Source organism: Fonsecaea erecta (genome assembly GCF_001651985.1).
Source record: "Fonsecaea erecta strain CBS 125763 chromosome Unknown Scaff4, whole genome shotgun sequence".
Taxonomy (NCBI): Eukaryota; Fungi; Ascomycota; class Eurotiomycetes; order Chaetothyriales; family Herpotrichiellaceae; genus Fonsecaea; species Fonsecaea erecta.
This window is the reverse complement of record NW_017387247.1, coordinates 1,635,878-1,656,110: the sequence shown is the minus strand read 5'-3', so window position 1 is coordinate 1,656,110 and position 20,233 is coordinate 1,635,878. Positions and strand designations below refer to the sequence as shown.

The following is a 20,233-nucleotide window of genomic DNA, read 5'->3' as shown; positions in this document are numbered from 1 at the left end:
AAGAGTTGTCTGTATGTTGAGTATAGATTATATCAAGGGGAACATCTCTCGTCGTCAGGACCGAACAATTCGAACATCTTCAAGCAGCTCAATCACTCCAAGCAAAGGCTTCCATCTCAAGCACACGCCTCAATCGATCGACATTTTCTGTCTCTAACAAGCTTCGCCCTTTTCTCAAACCGACGTCGACGACAAACAGACAGACAGCCAGACAAACGAACTGAAAGATGGTTTCCGGACACTTGGGCGAGGTGAGCAAGGCTCCCGAATACGAGACCGTCGCCCTGCACGGTGGCCAGCAGCCAGACCCCGTCAATGGCTCTCGAGCAGTGCCCCTGTACCAGACATGCGCGTACAACTTCACCGATGCATCGGACGGTGCCAGCAAGTTCGCGTGGTCCAAGGATGGCTACGTGTATACCCGCATGGGCAACCCTACCAACACGGTGTTCGAGACCCGGATGGCAATGCTCGAGGGAGGCGTCGGTGCCGTCGCCACCGCCAGCGGCCACGCGGCCCAGTTCATGGCCATCACGTCGGTGTGCGAGCCCGGCCACAACTTTATCAGCACCATGAACCTCTACGGCGGCACCCACAACCAGTTCCGCGTCTACATGAAGAAGTTCAACATCAACTGCAAGTTCATGGAGGGCAATGACCCGCAGGCCATCCGAGACCTGGTCGACGACCAGACCCGCGCCGTGTACATTGAGACCATTGGCAACCCCCAATTCAACGTCCCCAACATCAGCGCCATCGCCGAGGTCTGCCACGAGGCCGGCATCCCCCTGATCGTCGACAACACCTTCGGCATGGGCGGCTATCTGGCGCAGCCCATCCGGCAGGGCGCCGACATCGTCACGGCCTCGTGCACCAAGTGGATCGGCGGCCACGGCACGTCCATGGGCGGCATCGTCATTGACGGCGGCCACTTCGACTGGTCTGCCTCGGGCAAGTTCCCTGGCTTCACGGAGCCGTCCGAAGGCTACCACGGCATGAAATTCTGGGACACCTACGGCTACAAGGCTCTGGCGGCCAAGCTCCGCATGGATGCCATGCGTGACCTGGGCCCGTGCATGTCGCCCTTCAATGCCTGGCTCTTCCTCCAGGGCCTCGAGTCCCTCCCCGTCCGCGCCGACCGACACGTCTCCAACACGCTCGCATTCGCACAGTGGCTGGAGAAGCACCCCTGCGTCGCGTGGGTCAACTACCCCGGTCTGAAATCCCACCCGGACTACGAGCTCGCGCAGAAGGTCCTGCCCAAGGGCGCCGGTGCGGTGCTCACCTTCGGCGTGGCCGGCAACATCGACGAGGTCGAAGCCGTGGTCAACAACCTCAAGCTCTGCTCTCACCTGGCCAACGTCGGCGACGCGAAGACCCTGATCATCCACCCCTGGCGGACCACCCACCAGCAGATCCCCGACGCGGAGAAGATCAAGGGCGGCGTCACCCCGGATATGATCCGCATCAGTCTCGGCCTGGAGCACATCAACGACATCATCCACGACTTCGAGCAGGCCTTCAAGGCTGCCGGACTGAAGGGCGCCAAGGACTGGGTCCCCACGTGGAAGAAGGGAATGGACGGAGAGGAATGGGCCAAGGGCACGTTATACGCACCGGCCCCGCCTAAGGCCTAGATTGGTGGTCCAGAGAAAAGAGAGAAAGAGAGTACATGGTATGTTCCTGCTTTTGGAGATCTGTTGGCGTTGGAGCGGGATGGGGGTTTATGATTAGATGCTGCTCTAGATGACCTTGTTAATCTTGAAATAAGAATTACTATTTGAAAACATCTTGACGGCTTTGTCGCTCTCAGGAACATAATCAATCTACTATTACTGGTGACGTCCGGGTCCGGTGGAGCTGGTGAACAAGCCTCCTTCATTTCCATTGAGATCTATAAGGAAGGAATAGAAAGAAGGAAACGCGAGCACCCTCCGCTGAAGAAACCAGACGGCATATTCTCCCCGAGAAATCGCAGATGTCGTCACTATGTGTCTGTCCCGCTCATCTTGATATCGATCGGTGTTGTTGACGAGCGAGAGAACGCGCACGGATACTATCTATATTACATCCATATTAGAGGGTTTCGTTTGTACGATCGATCTCCTTCGCGATCCCGCATCTCCACCCACAACAACCCGGACGGACCTTTCGGAATCCCGAGTGGCTTTTGCCCGACCAACTCCAACGTGTTCTATGTATTCTGATTTGGTCGCACGGTTACTACGTAAGCAATATCGTCTCCGATGCTTCCGCGTCCCCGGACCGCGTCCAATTCTGATGCTGGGAATAATACTTACTCGCTCGGACCTGGGCACTGGTCTGATACATATAAATAAGAGAGAGATGACTACGCACGCAACTCCGCAACAAGAATGCATTGTCTCTGTCGATTTGGACCACAGTGACGACGACGGCCCCTGAAGGGAAAGGAAGCAACAACAACAGCAGCAGCAACAATAATAACAATAATGCTGAAACCCCAGGACCTCCGCAACATCTACGGGAGGAGCCACGAAAACCGCATCTCCTCCAGGGACAAGGACATCAAGGGCCCCAATGTGATCGCCATTAAAGCCATTGTCAAGGGACTCGTCCTCGTCCAGCTGACCTTCTTTCTCCTGTTCTGCTACATCTTCGGCACGCTGTACGTTTCCAACTCGCACGTGAAGCACCTGGGCGTCGTGTTCGTCGACTACGACCAGGGCCTCGTTGGACAGTCCGTGTGGGCGGCGTACAATCAGCTCAAGGGCGACGACTTCCCGACTCTGTACCCGCGCAGCCCGTCCGAGTATCCGACGCCTGATTCGATCCGGCATGGCGTTTGCAAGACGGACTTCTGGGCAGGCTACTTCGTCTCGGCCCACGCCTCGGAGCGCCTCGCTGCTGCTTTGGGCGGAGGAGAGGCGGCCTCGAGCTACAACCCAGCGGACGTGGTGACGTACGTCTGGAACGAGGCAAGGTGGCCCTTGAACGTCGAGAGTGATCTCGCGACAAACTTCGTCAAACTCTCGACGGCTGCGCAGGGAGCATACCACGCCCTTAATGGCACCGGCGCCATCCGGGCCCTGAATCTGTCCTCTCCCCAAGCGGTGGCGGCGTTGTACAATCCGTGGCAGGTCCAAAGCATCAACATCCAGCAGACGAACCAGGGCCCACGCACCGTCTATAACACCATCGTCGTGGTGCTGATCATCATTAAGCAGTTTTTCTTCCTGCTCCTCATCAACGGCGTCTGCAGCACCTTCAAACTGTACCTCCGGCTCAAACCTCACCACCTCGTCTTCCGCCGTCTGCTCGGCAGCTCCGTCGCCACCATCACTGGTAGCCTGCTGCTCACGGGGGCCATCTGGGCATTCCGCGCCAACTGGATCGTGAATGGAAACCAGTTCGTGCTGACGTGGATGACGTACTGGCTCTACGAGGAGATCAACTTCTTCTTCATCGACGCCGCCACGGCCTGGGTCCCGGCGCCCTTCATGCCCAGCGTGCTGGTCACCTGGGTCATCATGAACGTGTCGTCGACGCTGCAGCCGATCGAGCTCAGCGCCGGCTTCTTCAAGTGGATGTACGCCCTGCCCGCGCACGAGATGTACGAGACCCTCGTCGACATCTGGTCGGGCGGTTGCAACCCGCAGCTCTACCGCTCGTTGCCCATCTTGTTCTCGTGGTGGATCCTCTTCACACCCCTGGCCATGCTAGGCGTACTGCGGCGTTGCCACTTCGCGGCGATCGATTTCGACAAGGAGGAGGCCGCGTTCCAGAAGCGGTTCCAGGAGGCGAAGGAATTCGAGAGGAAGCGCGATCGGGAGCGGAGCAGGGATCTCGCCACGGCCGCGGAGAAGGATTCCATCGATCAAGAGGACGACGTCGAGTTGGCCAACATCCTGAGGAAGCAGGAGACAGAGATTCGCTCGCTGTATTCCGCGGACAGCCGGACCCGGTATGGGCCTTCGATCGTGGCTCCAGGCACTGAGCGTCTTGGCTAGAGGTTTGAGTGATTAACAGAGCCTGGCATGGCTCGGGGATGAATCCAGTGGTCAGACCTGTTATGGATTTGACTGCTTGCATGCGCTTCACGGCGATCGAGAAACCCAAGCTTGGTTCTCGGAGCTTTTTGAGCCGCCGAACATTCCATCTCTGTCGGCGTACTTGTTGAACCGCATTCTCAACCCTCATGCGCACAGGGGTGTGGATTTTCCGAGAAAATCTTACCAAATGAGACGGTCGCCTTCTGGTGCAGGGTGGAAAATCCAGCCGTTGCACCTGCTGTCAACTTCGCATCCAAGGGAGCCGTTTTCTGATCAGAAATGAGCAAGGCTGAGTGCTTGTTTACACCAGCGCTGTATATCATCCTCGTTTTCGAATATCACTGTTGCAGGATGGGTCATTCCGGCAAATTTGATCAACTGTGGCAGAGCAGCAAACTTTCAGGCCCTGCAAAAGCAACGTCAATAGAAACTTCGACTCCATTGGAAAGAAAGACATGGTTTTTCGACCTCCACACAAAAAGTCAAGTATGAAGGCGTCTACTACCACCACGGATCACTTCGCCGAGTTACTCTGGCCTCGAAGATGGTCTGGATCCTGATCGAGTCGACAAAATCACGATGCTCTCTCTTCTTGGGACGGGAAAAAATGAAAAAGGGACAATATATCTCCAAAAAGCTGGGAGCAGTATCCACGAGCGCCATCATACCGCAGCCCTTCAACTGCTGCCACCGCATCAATACCACGCCGTGGCTGGAGTCAATCACATGTTTGATTGATTAATTGGTTGGTTGATTTGTTCCTCCGAAGAACTCTTAATCAATCACTCACGGATCTGAAGAACATACCCGGCGACATTATATGTACATTGTTTGGAACGGAGGGGAAAACAAAAAAGCATCATAATAGACTTTGAAATCAAATACATCCTGACGGTATGTAATACCGACATAATGAAGAAAGAAAGAAAGAAAGTCGTTAGACATCCGTTTTTTCCGTCCCCAGACTTGGTCATAATACGAGATCTATGTACAGTATGTACACACAAGCGGGGCGTGGGACCGAGCATCCCTCGTGCATACTGTACGTATTACCTACATACATGTACCTAGGTTAGGTAGGGAGACGCCGAGAATAGTGACAGCGCGCTAGATACAAGACGACGAAGAGCCCACCAGAGTCGGCAATAGGATTGATGCCTGTGTCGATGTGACCAACTCCCTCCCACTCCGCCCTTAATTAACTTCGTGTGCTCGGTACAGGAGATACTGTAATCAAGGAGGACTGTCGTTCGCGATGACACACAGATCGGCAGCCCACGAGTGCGTGGACATCAATCATGTGGTTGGTCCGGGATATCTGCTGCTGCGAGCATGCATGTACTTAATATTGGCGCAGGTATGTATGACACGGAGGGGAGATCGGGTCGAGACGAGGAACAATCTCAAACATCAGAACGCAACTTGTCATTCATTAGATGTCCCGCCGCTACCGCGATACCATGATCACTTGTCCTGCGCTCATGAGGGACTTCGTCAAGCTAACGCCTCCCACCAGGACCAATGTTCCCTAGCAATACGACCCGACGATGAACAGACTTCAGCACCGCATCTCAATCCTCCATTTTGACGTCCTGCTTGGCTGAGTTTCCCAAGTTCTTCAGCAGGTAACTCCTCTTGAAGTAGGTGTTCGGGTGGACAATCGTCTCCAGCTCAGCAGGTCCCCATATACCTTCGTCCTTGACCTTTTTGATTTCCTGCTTATGTGCCCATTCAAACACACGGTTACACGCGATGTGAAACCTCTTTTTCTCCACGTCGTCCTTGACACCTCTCAGAACTTCTCGATCGTGGACTCCTGTGGCTTGGAGCATGGCGGTGAGATTGTCCACGCTGAAATGTCTATAAGGGCAGCCATGAGCTTCACCAGTGCCGGGCGGATGTTCTGTGAGAATCTTTTGGCATGAATAGGGCGCATATCCCCGCCCACGACGATTCGCGTCGCCGCCGACATCGCCATATGAGTGGCGAACGTTGTAGCGGTATTCCTTGTTGAATTGGTCGTCCGTGATGAGTTTGAATGCCTGCCTCCAAAAGATGAGGCAGTCTTCCAGATTGAGCCCAATACCCTTGAGAAAGAGGGTGTACTGTAGGCGGCCAAAGTGCTTCAAATGGCTATTCTTCCGAAGCGTGTTGTGCAAGTGCTTCATACAGAGGGGGAAATGCTGTGAGAGGTTGTCGATGTTGGCCGCAGTGATGGCAGCACCGGCGAGGGAAGAGTCCGAGTCGGAGAAGCCGGCATCGGGAGTAGCGAAGTTTTTGGAAAGGTGGTCCAGGATGGGCGACAGACGATCATCTTCATCGAGTCGCGGCAGGTTGCGGGCCGTCAGCTCGAGACCTCTGTCCAGACGGCTCGTGAACTCGGTGAGCACCATGCTGGTCTGTTCGCGCATCGGAACATATGCCTTGCCTTTCCGCACAAGGACGGTTCGGTGCTCGACCAATTCCGGCACACGGGTCCAATCCACTTTAAACCAGTTCTCGCCCTCGAGACGTCGAAGACCAGGTGTAGCGGACAGCAGTTGCTCTCCCATCGCTCTCTTCTCTTCCTCTTGCACTACCTCCCAGTTCATGTTTAAGCTTTCGACGAAGGCTTGACGTTCACGTGTGTCATCTGACTGGAAACGAAGTCGGAACAACATGGTTTCGACTCTGGCGAAGCGTCTGCGGAGGTCCTCTGTTCTTGAAAAGGCCAGTCTAAGAATGTAGTGAGAGTAATGGTCCTTGCGCCGTTGATTTTTCAATTTCTGGTCCACAATACCTCCCGGAGCTGCTGAATTGGACGAGAGCGGGAGGTATTTCTTGAGCAAAGGTTCAAGGTGGGCGGAGGTCTCCTCGGGCGACTTGTTTCTGAATGAGCAAGCCTCGATCTCCGCAAGTACTGGTGTCCAGTTAGTGATTGATATTTCCCTCCCAGTCTCATACCAACGTACCCCTCAACCTGTCGATAGCCCATGTCTCGAATTCTTCCAGGCTGATTTCCTGGGTAGGGGGAACATCGTAGAAAGACAGCCGGAAGGGATAGTCGTTTTCTTTATAGGATGCGGTTGCGAACTGAGTCTTCTTGTGATCGATACGTTTCCGCTTGGGGTCGAATCGTGGCTCTGAGCGCATCATTTTGCCTGTGGGTTGCGTGGTCAAGACTTGGGAAAACTGATGTTGGAGGGCCGTAATATGCAATCAGCGCGGGGAGAGACGCGTCGAGGCTCGCGGGTTTCGATTTCACGCGTCGCGACGCCGCACGTGGTGTTTGCTTTGCGGAGCCCCCTCGGAGCGGAGAATCGTTTATGCATCCCGGGTATTTTCCTCCTCGCAAAATCATTTTCGGGGTGAATGATGAGCGGCGTTTCATCTTTGACTCGTCTGAACAAAGCCTTGACAGAGACATCTTGTTTTGCATAAACCCGACTTCTGGATGCCGCATCCGTAGGTAGTTTTCAAAATCCAAGATCCTCGATTCATAATATGGGCTTTGCGGCATCAGAATGGTGGGCGAACGGAAACTTCTGCTTACAGTAGAAACCCTTATCGGCGCAGTGCGACCCGAGACTTGAAATTCAATGGGCGTTTCCCCACGATGCTAACTATTGATTCTTCGGCTTACTCAACCATTTCTAGGGCCGCCATCTCGGTTGCTTCATTTACCTACTTCGGCTTCTCCTCTTCTTGAAAGCTGCCGCTCTCTCCTCTGTTTGTTATCTTCCCTCGGGAGGTTGCCTTGTTCTGACAGTCCCAGCGGCGTCCAATCTAAGGGTTTTCATTCTTCAGTCTTTTGCGATAGCAGCTCTTGCATCCCCTTCGGGCGAGATGACGGGCTCTTGACACGGGCGGCACTGCCCTAGAGAAGGTGCACCCAGTGTCACGCGCCAGTTCCCGTCTGCGTTCAGATCACAATGACTTTCGCAACCGCCACCCGGAAGCTGAAACGAGCCGCGAGGATCATCCTAGTGGGAGCTCCAGGTGTTGGAAAGGGCACACAATCTGAGAGACTTATGAAACGGTTCCCACAGTTATGCTCGATTGCGACCGGAGATCTATTGCGCGACAACGTCCAAAAACAGACTGCGCTGGGTAGCTGCTTGCCCCCTAGCATTTATCCTAATCCATCGATGCTAACCGAATGTTTGCAGGCCAGCAAGCCGACGCCTACATGAAAGCCGGTGGCCTTGTACCGGACCCCTTAATCCTGAACCTCATTCTAAACGAACTCACCTCGAGAAAGTGGCTTGACACATCCGACTCCAACGAGAATATAATCGCAGCTCTCGAGAGGGGAAATGGTTCTGCCTCTTCGGTCGTTCACGCATCCAATTCACCCGACACATCGTTCATCCTCGACGGCTTTCCCCGTACGGCGACCCAAGCCAAGGCCCTGTCCCATTTGCTCCCCATAAACTTGGTATTCCAGCTCATCACGCCCGTGGACATCATTCTGTCTCGCATGGCCAACCGCTGGATACACGCGGCGTCCGGGAGAGTGTACAACGTGGGATTCAATGATCCAAGGGTTCCTGGCAAGGACGACGTTACAGGAGAGCCATTGATGCAAAGAGATGACGACAGTGAGGATACGTGGAGGAGGCGACTCGCGAAATTTGAGGAAACGAGCCAGAGCCTGTTGGATTTTTACCGGGAGAGGGACCAAAGCCTGGTAGTCAAAGTGCAGGGAAATAGCAGCGACGAAATCACGCCTCAGATCTTTGCAGAAGTTGAAGAGCGATTTGGATGAGACATTAATAGAATAGAATTTTGACTCTCGCAAGATAAACCTTCTGTAACCTCGACTGTGATTTTCCAGACCCCATGGAGATCAAGATGACCTCTAAGCCCCGGATGCCCAGCCAGAGGTCTTATGTGTGTGTCAATCTGCGCTCGACACGAAAACAACCTCAGCATGGAAAGATGCCCGAGACTGGCGATATACGTAATGCATTTTGTTGTCGGCGGGTTTGATGAAGGAAAAAGGAAAAAAAGAACAGAACGGAATCAGACTAATAATGGGTGCAGTGCGAAGCTCGAAACGCTGTGCTTGGCGTGTTTGCGCCTGTTTCGAAGCTAAGTTCCCCATCAGTAGTGATGAGCATATCTTTACCTACTACCTGGTACATACCTTCAAGTGCCTAACGGCTGACCGAGGCTAGGGAAACAGACAGTCTCTCTCCCTCTCGTGCCTTCGCATGATCGAACTAGCCGCCGGCATATGTTGTAACACAGTTCTCGACCAACCCTTGCTTCTGCCTAGAACTATCAAGTGAAAGCAACCACCATCAGTCCCACTCAGAGAGACCAGTCCCAGGGGTCCCCCCGGACGCGGCGGTGTCTGATACTCCCGCCTACCTCTGTAGAGTTCGACTTCGTTTTACACATATACAGGTCCGAAGTTATAGGGTGCCCAGAGCTCCAGCGAACGGGAATTCGGCCTCCGTTACAGGGACGATCGAACTCAGAGTCTGGGTTGCCGCTCGACTTCTCTCTGCACCAGGCTGCTCTTGTCTGAGACCATGGTGACATCAAGTTACTAACACGGCCGGGCTTGCCGACAACATGCAGCATCCCACCCGCACCCTGGTTGCAGGGTTCCGCAGAATACCACAAGCCTCTTGCACAGAGTCTGTCGAATTCCACCTTGCACCATTACCCCGGTTCCAATCGGAAGAAGCATAGAGTGACCATGGAGGGATACGACAGGCTTGACAGCGTCTGACATTTCTGTGATTCGGGAAAGATGGCACCAAAGACATCCGTGTGACATACAATGAAATGTGGCCTTTTCCTTCCTTTTTTCCCTTTGGCGGCGACGATCCTAGGGGAGCAGAGATAGCGGTCCACGTTTTGCGCCTAGCCTTTCCCCAGAAGGCGGTTCATTTCCCCCCGCCGAGCATCGTGGCTCAAGACAAACACGCTTTTGCCCGAATTTTGTGGCAAGCCACATCACCTATAGGCAGAGAGCTCTGCTTTTCCCCTTGTCGCCTGGCGGCGGTGTACTATGTACATGGGCCCGCCTTCTTCTGGCCTCGATTCGTTCTTGGTTGATGGCTTTTCTTCGACTGCATAGTCACGCCTCAAGGCAAGAATGTGCTGGTGACCAAGGGAGCAAATCGCATAGCTGACTGGACTCCTGCGCTTTGGAATGGGAAGCTCCGGCTCCATTTAGGCACATCACGATTCACGATCGTCTCTCTAATGCTCATATTTCCATCCCTTGGCCTCCACCGAGTCCTCCACTTGGCTCAGTCGGTGCCCGCTTCATCGTCATCACTAGGCCCGAAAGGCATGGGGGTGGCACAGAGGGCGCCTGAGGGAATGCAGCTGGGCGCGAGCCAGGCTGCGGTAGCCCAGCCGTAGTCCGGTAGAAGAACCAATGAAGCCCACATCTATCGCCGTGACACATCCAGCTGCGGGCGACTGACACACACCATACTCACTCCGCCCCCCAAGGCTGCTGAGGCCCTTCAGGTCTCGAGGCCAGTCACAAGCCACCAGGGGGCAGCCCGCCGACCAGGGAGGGGCATCGCAGGCTCCATCTTTGCAAGCCACGCCCACCCTTTGCGACGGTTGGCGTCTAACGAGGGCAAAAAAGGAAAGAAAATCATGGTTGACGGTCCGTAAGGATGGGTAGATGCGCCCAGCATAAGGCGTGGGCAAAACAAAAAATCCGTTGCTTGCTGGGGCCCTGCAGGGTGAGCATAGAAAGTGGTCAGGAAGGGAACGTGGGCATAGAAGAATCATCACATTCACTTCTTTCTTCATGGACGCTTGGGCGAAAGGACCTCCAGTCCGGATATCGAGCGGACCGTTTAGCATCACTTAGTTCACCCTCCCCATTCCGCCTCCCTCTCCGCTGGGCTCCATACCTGCTCCATCTCCAAAAAAACAACATCACAATCCTGGCCGGTCCGCTGCCCGCCTTCGTTTCCTCGTGTTCACAGCCCACAGAGATCAAAGATCGATCGACGACTCGACGACTTGCTCCTCGACGTGTCCTTTCCCTGTCTACTCGGTATCCTGTCCTCTCTCCTTGCATCCAACAACTGGCCGAACTCCCATCGATACCTGATACCTGGCGTCAACGAGCACAGACCCAGACCTAGTCTCATCCAATTCATCCCTTCCTTGCATACTTCACCTCTCGATTTCCCCCCGAGTTGTGGACATTTTCTGCCACACCTTTCCATCCATGATTGGGCAGAGATTGGCACGCAGGAGTAAAACTGGAGGAACACAATGAGCTTCGGGGATGGAACTAAGAGCAGGCCCAGTTGCCTTCTTTCATCTTCGAGCGACCTGAAGTCGTCGAGACGACCTCCCACCGCATTTGAGGCAGGTTGACTTGTGCTGTCCGCCGCCGCATTTTCATCTCTGCCTGAAAAGAATACACCGTCCCTCTCCCAATCTAAACTCAAAGCGACCACTCTTCTAGAGACGATGCTTTCGGCACATCAACGTTACGTGAATACGATGGATCCCATCAGGGACCCGAACATCTACCAACGCCCGTCAAACGGTACGGCTCCCCGACAATATGCCATTCCCGCCAACTCAGGCACCCCAGGACATGGGCGTTCACGTTCTACACAGCTCAGCTATGCGGAACACGAGATGATTAGACACCGGAAGACACCTAATGGAGGGCGGTTATATGAGCCAGACACCGCTGCATTGGACAAGAGTGTGCAAATACCCGCATCGAAGCATCTCATCCTCGGTTCTTCACCAGCATTCCAACGCCCTACCCCGTCTTTCGCCAATCCACCATCATGGTCAGAAAATAAACGTCCTCAGCGAACAGACCGGTTTGACGGATCAGATTTGGGAAGAGATGGAAGACAAGACATGCATTCTCAGCCCTACAGACCCTCGAAACCATTGGCGTATCGCCCAGCTTGGGACTTTCCTGGCGGACTTGATTCAATGCTCAACCAGACTCTGCCAATACAGCCGACACAGAGGTATTATGTCCAGCCGGGCTCGAATATCCCCACCGTTCTTCCTGCTACCCTTCAGTCCCAATTCGGGCCCACTGCGTCCGCCGGCCAGGAATTGTATGGCCCATATTGGCCAGACGGAACTTACAATCCCTATCGTCCAGCTGCCGTGCGAGATAGTCGTTTCTTTCCACGTGCTCCAGCCGAGAGGTTTCCTTTAGATCATCAACCTGAGCACTTTCACACTCTTCGAAAACATGGCCGGCTGCCGGTCGCACCGAACGACAGTTACCTCCAAAGCCTCCCCCAGCAGATGCTGGGTACGCCAATGGGATTGGTAGAATCGCCTTCATCGAAATGGAATCCTCACCAGAATGCGTACCAGGGCGCGCAATATCCCTACGCTCATGCTTATGCACCACGAGAACGCCCGATGGCTGATGTGGTGACTTCTGTGACCGGGCCAACACTGGTATCTCTTATGCCTGGACCCCGGTCTGAGCGCATCGCCTTCAGAGATAAGACTTTCGCATGGGCTAACAAAATCTATATGGATCTTCTGCAGACAATCAGATGTACCAGCAAGGATCAGCGTTCGGGCGCGCATAGTGCCTCGTCGATGAGGCCTGCATTGAAGCCTGCCATTTTCCCGAAACCACCCATCAGATCTGGATCACACTTCCAACTTGATTCGACAGAGCAACCACCATCCCAGCGGCGGGAGCCCTCGAACACGTATCTGAGTATTGGCTCCGGCCAGTCCACGTACGAAACTCCATCCCGACCACAGACCGCCATTTTTAGACCACCCAAACCTCTGACTCTGCAAGATTTTACATCTTTTCCAGCTCACACCGAGTCCAAAAATATACCTCGTCAACCGTGTGAAGGACATCAATTGCAAGAAATGAGGCAGGTCAGCACCAGACCCAATAATGCGCCGCAAATACCCTCATTCGAATCGGCGGTCACTGCACTCCAAACTATGGAACTGCTTTGTCAAGAAGCTGATGCTCCCTGGGTGGACGGCATGTTGTTGGCAGGTTGTCTGGCTTACGGCCTGGGGAACTACATCAAAGCTGAGGAGTGGTACAGGGCCGTTTTGAGACAAGACCCTTATCATATTGAAGCTATGTCTAACCTAGCCGCAACCTGTCACGCTCTCCATCGCCGCGAAGATGCGCTTAAATATTGGTCAGATGCTGTCAGCTTACGACCGAGCTACTTTGAGGCCGTGGAACATCTGATCGGGCTGCTGTGTGCGAACCACAGAGCGCGGGAGGCTGTCAGTGTGATCGAGTATGTGGAGAACACGTTACGGATCCGAGGCGACGACCCTCACAGCTCCAGTGCCGAACTGAGTGACGCAGAAAGCGATACCAGAAGCCACGCTTCGAGCATCAGCACAGTCGCCTCCTACGATACTGCCCAGTATGACTACGATCCTGATCCCAGCCATATCTCGACAGGGTCCGAATCTCAGCCTCCTGGCTATGGAACGAGCGGCTATGCCATCCCAGGGGCAGACAATGGCCGAATGCTGGCTCTGGTGCATGCAAAGGGAAATATGCTCTATGCGCTCGGCCAAAACCACGCTGCTGCTGCGGCATTCGAGGACGCCGTCCTGATCTCCACAGGCCAGAGGAAACAAGGAATCCGGGGTCTGATCGATGACATCTTGACGGCATGTCTGCGATCCATCCGGGACCGCGAATATGTCCGAGCAAAACTTGAGAGCAAGGAACCCATTTTGCTGGCGCCCGAGCACGCTGAAGCCACCGCCAGGCACATGTTCCCCCCGGAAGGCAGTCTACCTGGTCTCGAATACGTCTCGTCGCCCTTTGCCGTACAGGCTGGAATCTCCACCACCAGCAACTCGTTGCTTTCACTCGCCAAAATCTATCAGGATGGCATGTCTAATGCGACCGAGATTGGGACCTTGAGATCGCCGACAACACGGGAGATTCTAGCATTGTACTACTTGTCGCTGTCGCTGCAGCGGAGTCCCTCAACGGCAAACAATGTGGGAATCCTCCTTGCCGGCGTTCAGCAAAGCGTGCATCCCGATCATCTCGCCGATTCAAACTTTTCGCAGATTGCTAACATCCCAGGGGTTGTCGCCGGCACCGGAGTGTCTTTGGCATTGATGTATTACAACTACGGCCTCAATATCGACCAGAAGCACGCGCATTTATTCACGAATTTGGGCAGCCTGCTCAAAGATATTGGGCAACTTGGCGCGGCCATTAAAATGTACGAGCGGGCCGTCGCCTGCGATGGCAGTTTCGATATTGCGCTGGCCAATTTGGCAAACGCCGTCAAGGATCAAGGCCGCGTGGCTGATGCGATTGCCTATTACAGGCGAGCAGTGGCGGCCAACCCCGACTTCGCGGAAGCAGTTTGTGGGCTCGCTACGGCCTTGAATTCGGTGTGCAGTTGGGATGGGCGCGGAGGCATCTGTTCGAGTGACATGGTGCGGGACAGTCTGCATGTCGACGAGAGGGGGATGAAACAACCACCGTCCCGACCGCACGGCTGGATCAACCGAGTGGTGGAAATTGTCAAGAAACAGCTGAAGGAGGGGGAAACTTGGGGATGTGGAACATTGACCCCGGCCGTCATCGACTCGTTAGCAGTGCAATTGACCTTGCACAAGCAGTCCTCGCGAGACAGCGGACGAAATCTGACTCTGGAGACCGTCCGACAATCACTACGATACTGGTCCGGGCAGAGATGGGAAGGGTCCAGGATCGTGCGACTGGTTGAACGTGCAATCCGTCAGATTGGATGGCAATGGTACCAAGATCGGTATAAACGTCGAAAGGAATACCCGGCTCGAAAATACGCTCGGCCATATCTTCCCAATTCGCTCTCCCCGCCATCAGCACCAACGGTTCTCCCTTTCCATACATTTACCGCACCGCTCTCTGCCAAACAGGTTCGACAGATATCTCAGAGAAATGCTCTCCGCATCTCTGTCTGCACCCTCCGATCGGCGTGGCTTCCCGCCACAGTGTTTCCTCCACCGTCGCCTCCCAATCCCTACCTGAACGTGGGGTACGTCAGCTCAGACTTCAACAATCATCCTTTGGCGCATTTGATGCAATCCGTGTTTGGTCTGCACGACCCGTCGCAAGTGAGAGCTATCTGCTACGCAACGACTGCCTCTGATGGGTCTGTCCACCGTCAGCAGATCGAACGTGAAGCACCAATCTTCCATGACGCGTCGTCGTGGAGCGTTGAACGACTTGTGAATCAAATTGTCAAAGACAACGTCCACATCTTGGTCAATCTCAATGGGTATACTCGAGGCGCACGAAACGAAGTGTTTGCCGCTCGGCCTGCCCCTATCCACATGTCTTTTATGGGATTCGCTGGTACGCTGGGGGCCGAGTGGTGCGACTACGTATTTGCCGACACGATCTCGGTGCCGCCTGACACTCTCTCGCCCTGGCGACGTAATGTGGATATTGAAGATCGACTGCGGGCGGACTCCTTGGTGGAGGATGTCGAAGATTGGGTGTACGCGGAAAACGTCATCTTCGCCCGTGACACGTTCTTTTGCGTCGACCACAAGCAAAGCGCGCCGGATGCCGAGACTGGCCCGCCGAATTTCAGAGATGTCGGGAAACGACAGGCGGCTTGGGAACGCGAACAAGACAAGCGCTGGAAACTGAGGAAGGAGCTGTTTCCGAACCTGTCCGACTCGGCTGTCATTTTGGGCAACTTCAATCAACTATACAAAATTGATCCGGCGACGTTTGACATGTATCTACAGATTCTCAAGGCGGTTCCCAACGCAATATTGTGGCTCCTGCGTTTTCCTGATTTGGGGGAGCAAAACCTCAAACGCTACGCAGAAAAGTGGGCGGGCAAACAAGTTGCTGATCGTATCGTGTTTACCGACGTGGCGGCCAAAGGAACGCACATCACACGCGCCTCTGTCGTTGACCTCTTCCTTGACACACCGGAATGCAATGCACATACTACTGCTGCCGACACCGTCTGGTCCGGCACGCCCATAGTCACTTGGGGGAAATGGAAATACAAGATGTGCAGTCGTATGGCCGGAAGCATCGTTGCCAGTGCACTCCCCGAGGGTCGAGATGGCGATGAAGCGAGGAGGGATCTGCTCGTCCGAAGCGAGAGGCAATATATTGACACGGCAATCGATCTCGCGCTGGACCTCAAGTACCCGACATCGGAGTCTAATGGACAGAGAGTTGGGCATGGGAGGGGGAGACTGGTGGAATTGCGGCGCATGCTGTGGGAAGGGCGTTGGACGAGTCGGTTGTTCGATACGAAGCGCTGGGTTAGGGATTTGGAACTGGCATACTGGTCTGCCTGGGGGAAGTGGGAGAAAGGCGAAGGGGGCGACATATGGTTATGAGCATCCAGAAACGAACGGGACACACAACGGCAAGTGGGGGACTGATTGGCTGCGTCTTTGTGGTTGTCAGGTTTCAAGGCGCTTTCTTTTTGCATGCAATGATGAACGAGCAAGCGAATTATCCAGGGATGGTGCTTGCAAGCCAGCGAGCGATGGGTCGATTGATTCTACTTTTTTTTCCCTTTTCTTTTTGTTTTCAACACAAAGACCGGGAGTGGAAAGGTTGTCTTACAATGCTCGCGCAGGACATGAATGGTAGGGGGTAGTTAGGGACAGACACACACACACACACAGAGAGATACCAGACACGGCGAGAGACGCCTGCACGCACGCAGCACGCACGCAAACACACACGCTGGTGCGCTTTTTCTTCTCTTCTCTTCTTTTCTGTTTCTCCTTCTTGTGTCTTAGTTAGGGCGCAAAGACCCTAGAAGGCTGGATGGAGAGGGTTTATCTATCTATCTTTTCAACCCTCCCCATGCATCCATCCATCCATCCATGCATGTATGGGGCACGAAGATCATATATATACATATCAAACAAACTCTGACAACTTCAAAATTCTGGTTCACACACAAACTTGTTTGTTTCATGCCATGCATTCATCCATCCATCCATCTATCTATCTATCTATCTACATGGATATTCGCAGCTATCTATGTCGGAGCTGTCTCTCGGTCAGTCAATATATGGTGTTATGAGACAGACGAGGGAGGGAGGGATATTTGACGTCGTCGTCTCGTCAAGGGAACGCGGGTGTCCCCCCTGTCCTTTTTCATCTACTGCTACTGTAGCACTTGTAGGTCATCCGTCAACTTATCGTTCGTGCCCCCCATGTTGGTTATGTTATGTTTGTGGATTGTTGGTGAATTGCTGCGCTGTGTCGCTATGTCGCTATGTCGCTACGTATCTATATTGTATACATACCTTTCCAGAGGTTGGTTGCTAAATACGTATGTGTCGGTGCATGGAAGTTTTTATTCATATTTATACATATGCGCGTGCGTGCGTCTGAACGTCTGTCTGCATTGGATCAATCAATGAATCCTGTTTGTTCAACGTCCCTTTCTCCTCCTTCCCCCTCGTTCGGTGGTCAGCGGTGCACGAGTGTATATATATCTATACATATACAGATAGACCTATAGACAGACATGCATGTACATGTATATCCGTCTCCAGCCTTTTCTCCAACGGCGGACGGAGAGGTACGTGTATACGTACCATGTGTATACATGGGACACACACACCACACATACACCCAGTGTGTATCCCCTTCCGTCGCCCCTATCGGTCTCCCATGTCCTACCTACCTATCCTGGTATCCTTGCTCCCTCCCTCACGTACCAAAAAGAAGAGAGAAGAAAAAGAAGCAAGAAGAGAAAAGGAGGAAGCGAACCGAGTTCTCAAGAATGTCAACTAGGCGGAAGAGGAGACAAATGAATCCTCAATCAATTCCTCTTCATGGTCTTTTTCTTCTCCCTTTGTTGATTGATATAACACTGATTGGGCGTGGAGGCCGTGGCCTCTTCCTGAAGTTCCGTCGTCGTCGTCGTGGTAGTCGGCACTCATCTCTGTGTTGATGTTGATGTTGATGTCCACGCCACCCTGGTCTGGTCTGTATATGGTCATACCTTCCTTCCACTATCACTCATTGACGGTGCCGATGCTCGAAACTCAAGAACCGCCAGACCAGAGCTGAGGGATGAATCATGTCCTCTAAATACCTGTTTGTCTGTCCGTCTGTTTTTTCATCTTTTCCGTCTGTCACGCGCAGATAGATCCCCAGCTCCCTCAACCATCTATCTACCACGCACATATTTCTCGGTTTGATCCTCAGGATCGAGACTCCGATACAATTGAAGGAGAGCCAGAGAGAGAGAGAGAGAGAGAGAGAGAGAGAGAGAGAGAGAGAGAGAGAGAGAGAGAGAAATGGGGGGCCGGGCAAGGGGACAACAGGACGAAAAATAATGAAGAAGGGAGAAGGAGTCGAGATAGATGGACCGTAAGAAAGAAGAGAAAGAAAGAACATCGAAACGAATCTGGGGAAAAGAGCAATATAAAGTCCTCGAGGGAAAGCATCCTGCACACCCAGTCTTTGAATAGGTTTCCCTCGTACGATATGCATTTGGTGTGGTAACAAGTAAGTAAGGAGGTAGGTATTTGAGGGCTGTGAGAGTTGTCGTATCCACAGGGTCGTTGCTGGGGATAAAGGCTTTTCGTTGAGTTTATTTCTGCCCTCTGGGATGAACACATTCAGGACTTCCGTCCGCTTTTTGTTCACGAGCGACCCAAATGCCAATCTCTTCCTCCTTCATCTTCCTTTCACTAGCATGACCTACCTCAATTCTGCTGAGATTCCCGTCGTACACCTCCAGGGCATGTTTCTTGCAGAGAGACAGAGAGATGCTGCAGAAGTATGTCCCGTCGTCTCAGATCCGTCATCACCCTTGTCCTCTTTCTAGAGCTGTTCCATCCCCCCTCCTCATCTTGTTGTTTCCCTCCTTTTGTCGTGTCCTGTCTCGCGTGTTCTCTCGGAGGAAATACAGAGTCTCTGGAGAATACACCTCTGTGGGTATACGGCTGCCACAGTCTTCTCGAGGAGGTAAGGCATCAGGGAGGGGGAAACAGCACACAAGGACCGGCAAACTTATCTAGCAGTATTAGTAGTGAGAGGCTGACCTTTCCGCCCGTTAGGCGTTGAGGATGGATGAAAAGACCCGGAGGAATGATGAAGAGAAATGAAATGAAGGAATGTCGTCCCTGGCAAGCTCTTCTTCATAGCTCGCTTCTTCTTTGTCAGATTGAAGGACTGGTATAATATATAGACGAATGAATGATTCGAAATGGAAGGGGGAGGATTGATCAGTCCGTTTCTCGTCGGCAAGTGCTCCTGAATCAGGCACGGCGGCTCTTGATACCGCTTCGGTCTGGTAAAATCAGGCATGAAATCGAGCATTGGGAGCACAGACGGTCATCCTGGGCAGCGACATCTGACGAGTTTCTCATCACTTAAAGAAACAAGTGTCGCAGGTAACCGGCTCAATCGATAGGAAACCTGGCGGTAATTGCTAAGACAGACTTTCCGACGGTTGAGGGCTTTGTGCAGACGAGACATGAATGCGCGACTCCAGACTCATCAAGGCCCGTTTCCGAGTGCAGGGGTTGCCCGCCATCCCATCTCTTTCCGTATATCAACAGAAGTCCGGAACAAGGCTCGAGAAGAAGGACAAGACTGTCAGTCATCGCAAGGGAGAAACGCCGCAGGTGGACACAGAGGCAACAGAGCATGAAAACCGTATATCATTTGGCAAGTCAAGGCAAGAAAGAACCTCGATTGAGCATAAGGCCCAATTATAGTGTAGAAATTCTCGATATCCCAGGAGTTTTGAGCTGGGTGTCGACAGACGCGTTGGACAATGGGGTTCGTCCAGGAAGAGAGATGAACTCTTCCTTCCCAGAACTTTCCACCATCCATTTTCGCCAGCCCTGCGTTGATTCCTCTGGCAGGATGTCCACTTACTCTTTGGCTGAGCCTAGCGATACACGCAAACTACTGGACTCACCTCTTCCAGGGAAATTATGCGCAAAAAGGCATGAATGAGAGCCCTACTCCAACGAAGAGCGGCGGGCTGGCTACCTGGTGCATCTCCCCCATAGTGCTGGGAGCTGGGAGGGCCCGACAGGGTTGGACAAAGGACCCGATGGGGAGAACGGCGGGTGGCAAAGGTTGAGGGACTCCAGACTAACATGCCAGAGATCACGAAATCAAAGACAGACAGCATCTCAGCAACGGCAGATGTTGCCTGTATGGCCTGCTGGATCTTTTACCCTACCGAGAGTTTTGGGAAGTTCTGGGGAGAACCCACAGC

At 53.4% G+C, this 20,233-nt stretch overlaps 5 protein-coding genes across 5 annotated transcripts; 4 read left to right on the top strand and 1 right to left on the bottom strand.

The window, feature by feature from the left end:
• Positions 1-227: 227 nt before the first annotated feature.
• On the top strand, positions 228-1,637 carry AYL99_05356 (hypothetical protein; the record flags this gene model as incomplete). Its single annotated transcript, XM_018836868.1, has 1 exon — positions 228-1,637. The coding sequence occupies one exon, from the start codon at positions 228-230 to the stop codon at positions 1,635-1,637; it is 1,410 nt and encodes a 469-aa protein (XP_018693721.1).
• Positions 1,638-2,471: 834 nt separating this feature from the next.
• AYL99_05355 (hypothetical protein) lies at positions 2,472-3,989 on the top strand (the record flags this gene model as incomplete). The annotated part of the gene is made up of 1 exon (XM_018836867.1): positions 2,472-3,989. The coding sequence occupies one exon, from the start codon at positions 2,472-2,474 to the stop codon at positions 3,987-3,989; it is 1,518 nt and encodes a 505-aa protein (XP_018693720.1).
• A 1,613-nt stretch (positions 3,990-5,602) lies between these two features.
• AYL99_05354 (hypothetical protein) lies at positions 5,603-7,166 on the bottom strand (the record flags this gene model as incomplete). The annotated part of the gene is made up of 2 exons (XM_018836866.1): positions 5,603-6,930; positions 6,983-7,166. The coding sequence occupies 2 exons, from the start codon at positions 7,164-7,166 to the stop codon at positions 5,603-5,605; spliced, it is 1,512 nt and encodes a 503-aa protein (XP_018693719.1).
• Positions 7,167-7,942: 776 nt separating this feature from the next.
• On the top strand, positions 7,943-8,778 carry AYL99_05353 (hypothetical protein; the record flags this gene model as incomplete). The annotated part of the gene is made up of 2 exons (XM_018836865.1): positions 7,943-8,120; positions 8,180-8,778. 2 exons carry the CDS (start codon positions 7,943-7,945, stop codon positions 8,776-8,778), a joined length of 777 nt encoding a protein of 258 aa, XP_018693718.1.
• A 2,729-nt stretch (positions 8,779-11,507) lies between these two features.
• On the top strand, positions 11,508-16,364 carry AYL99_05352 (hypothetical protein; the record flags this gene model as incomplete). The annotated part of the gene is made up of 1 exon (XM_018836864.1): positions 11,508-16,364. One exon carries the CDS (start codon positions 11,508-11,510, stop codon positions 16,362-16,364), a length of 4,857 nt encoding a protein of 1,618 aa, XP_018693717.1.
• Between the last annotated feature and the right edge of the window lie 3,869 nt (positions 16,365-20,233).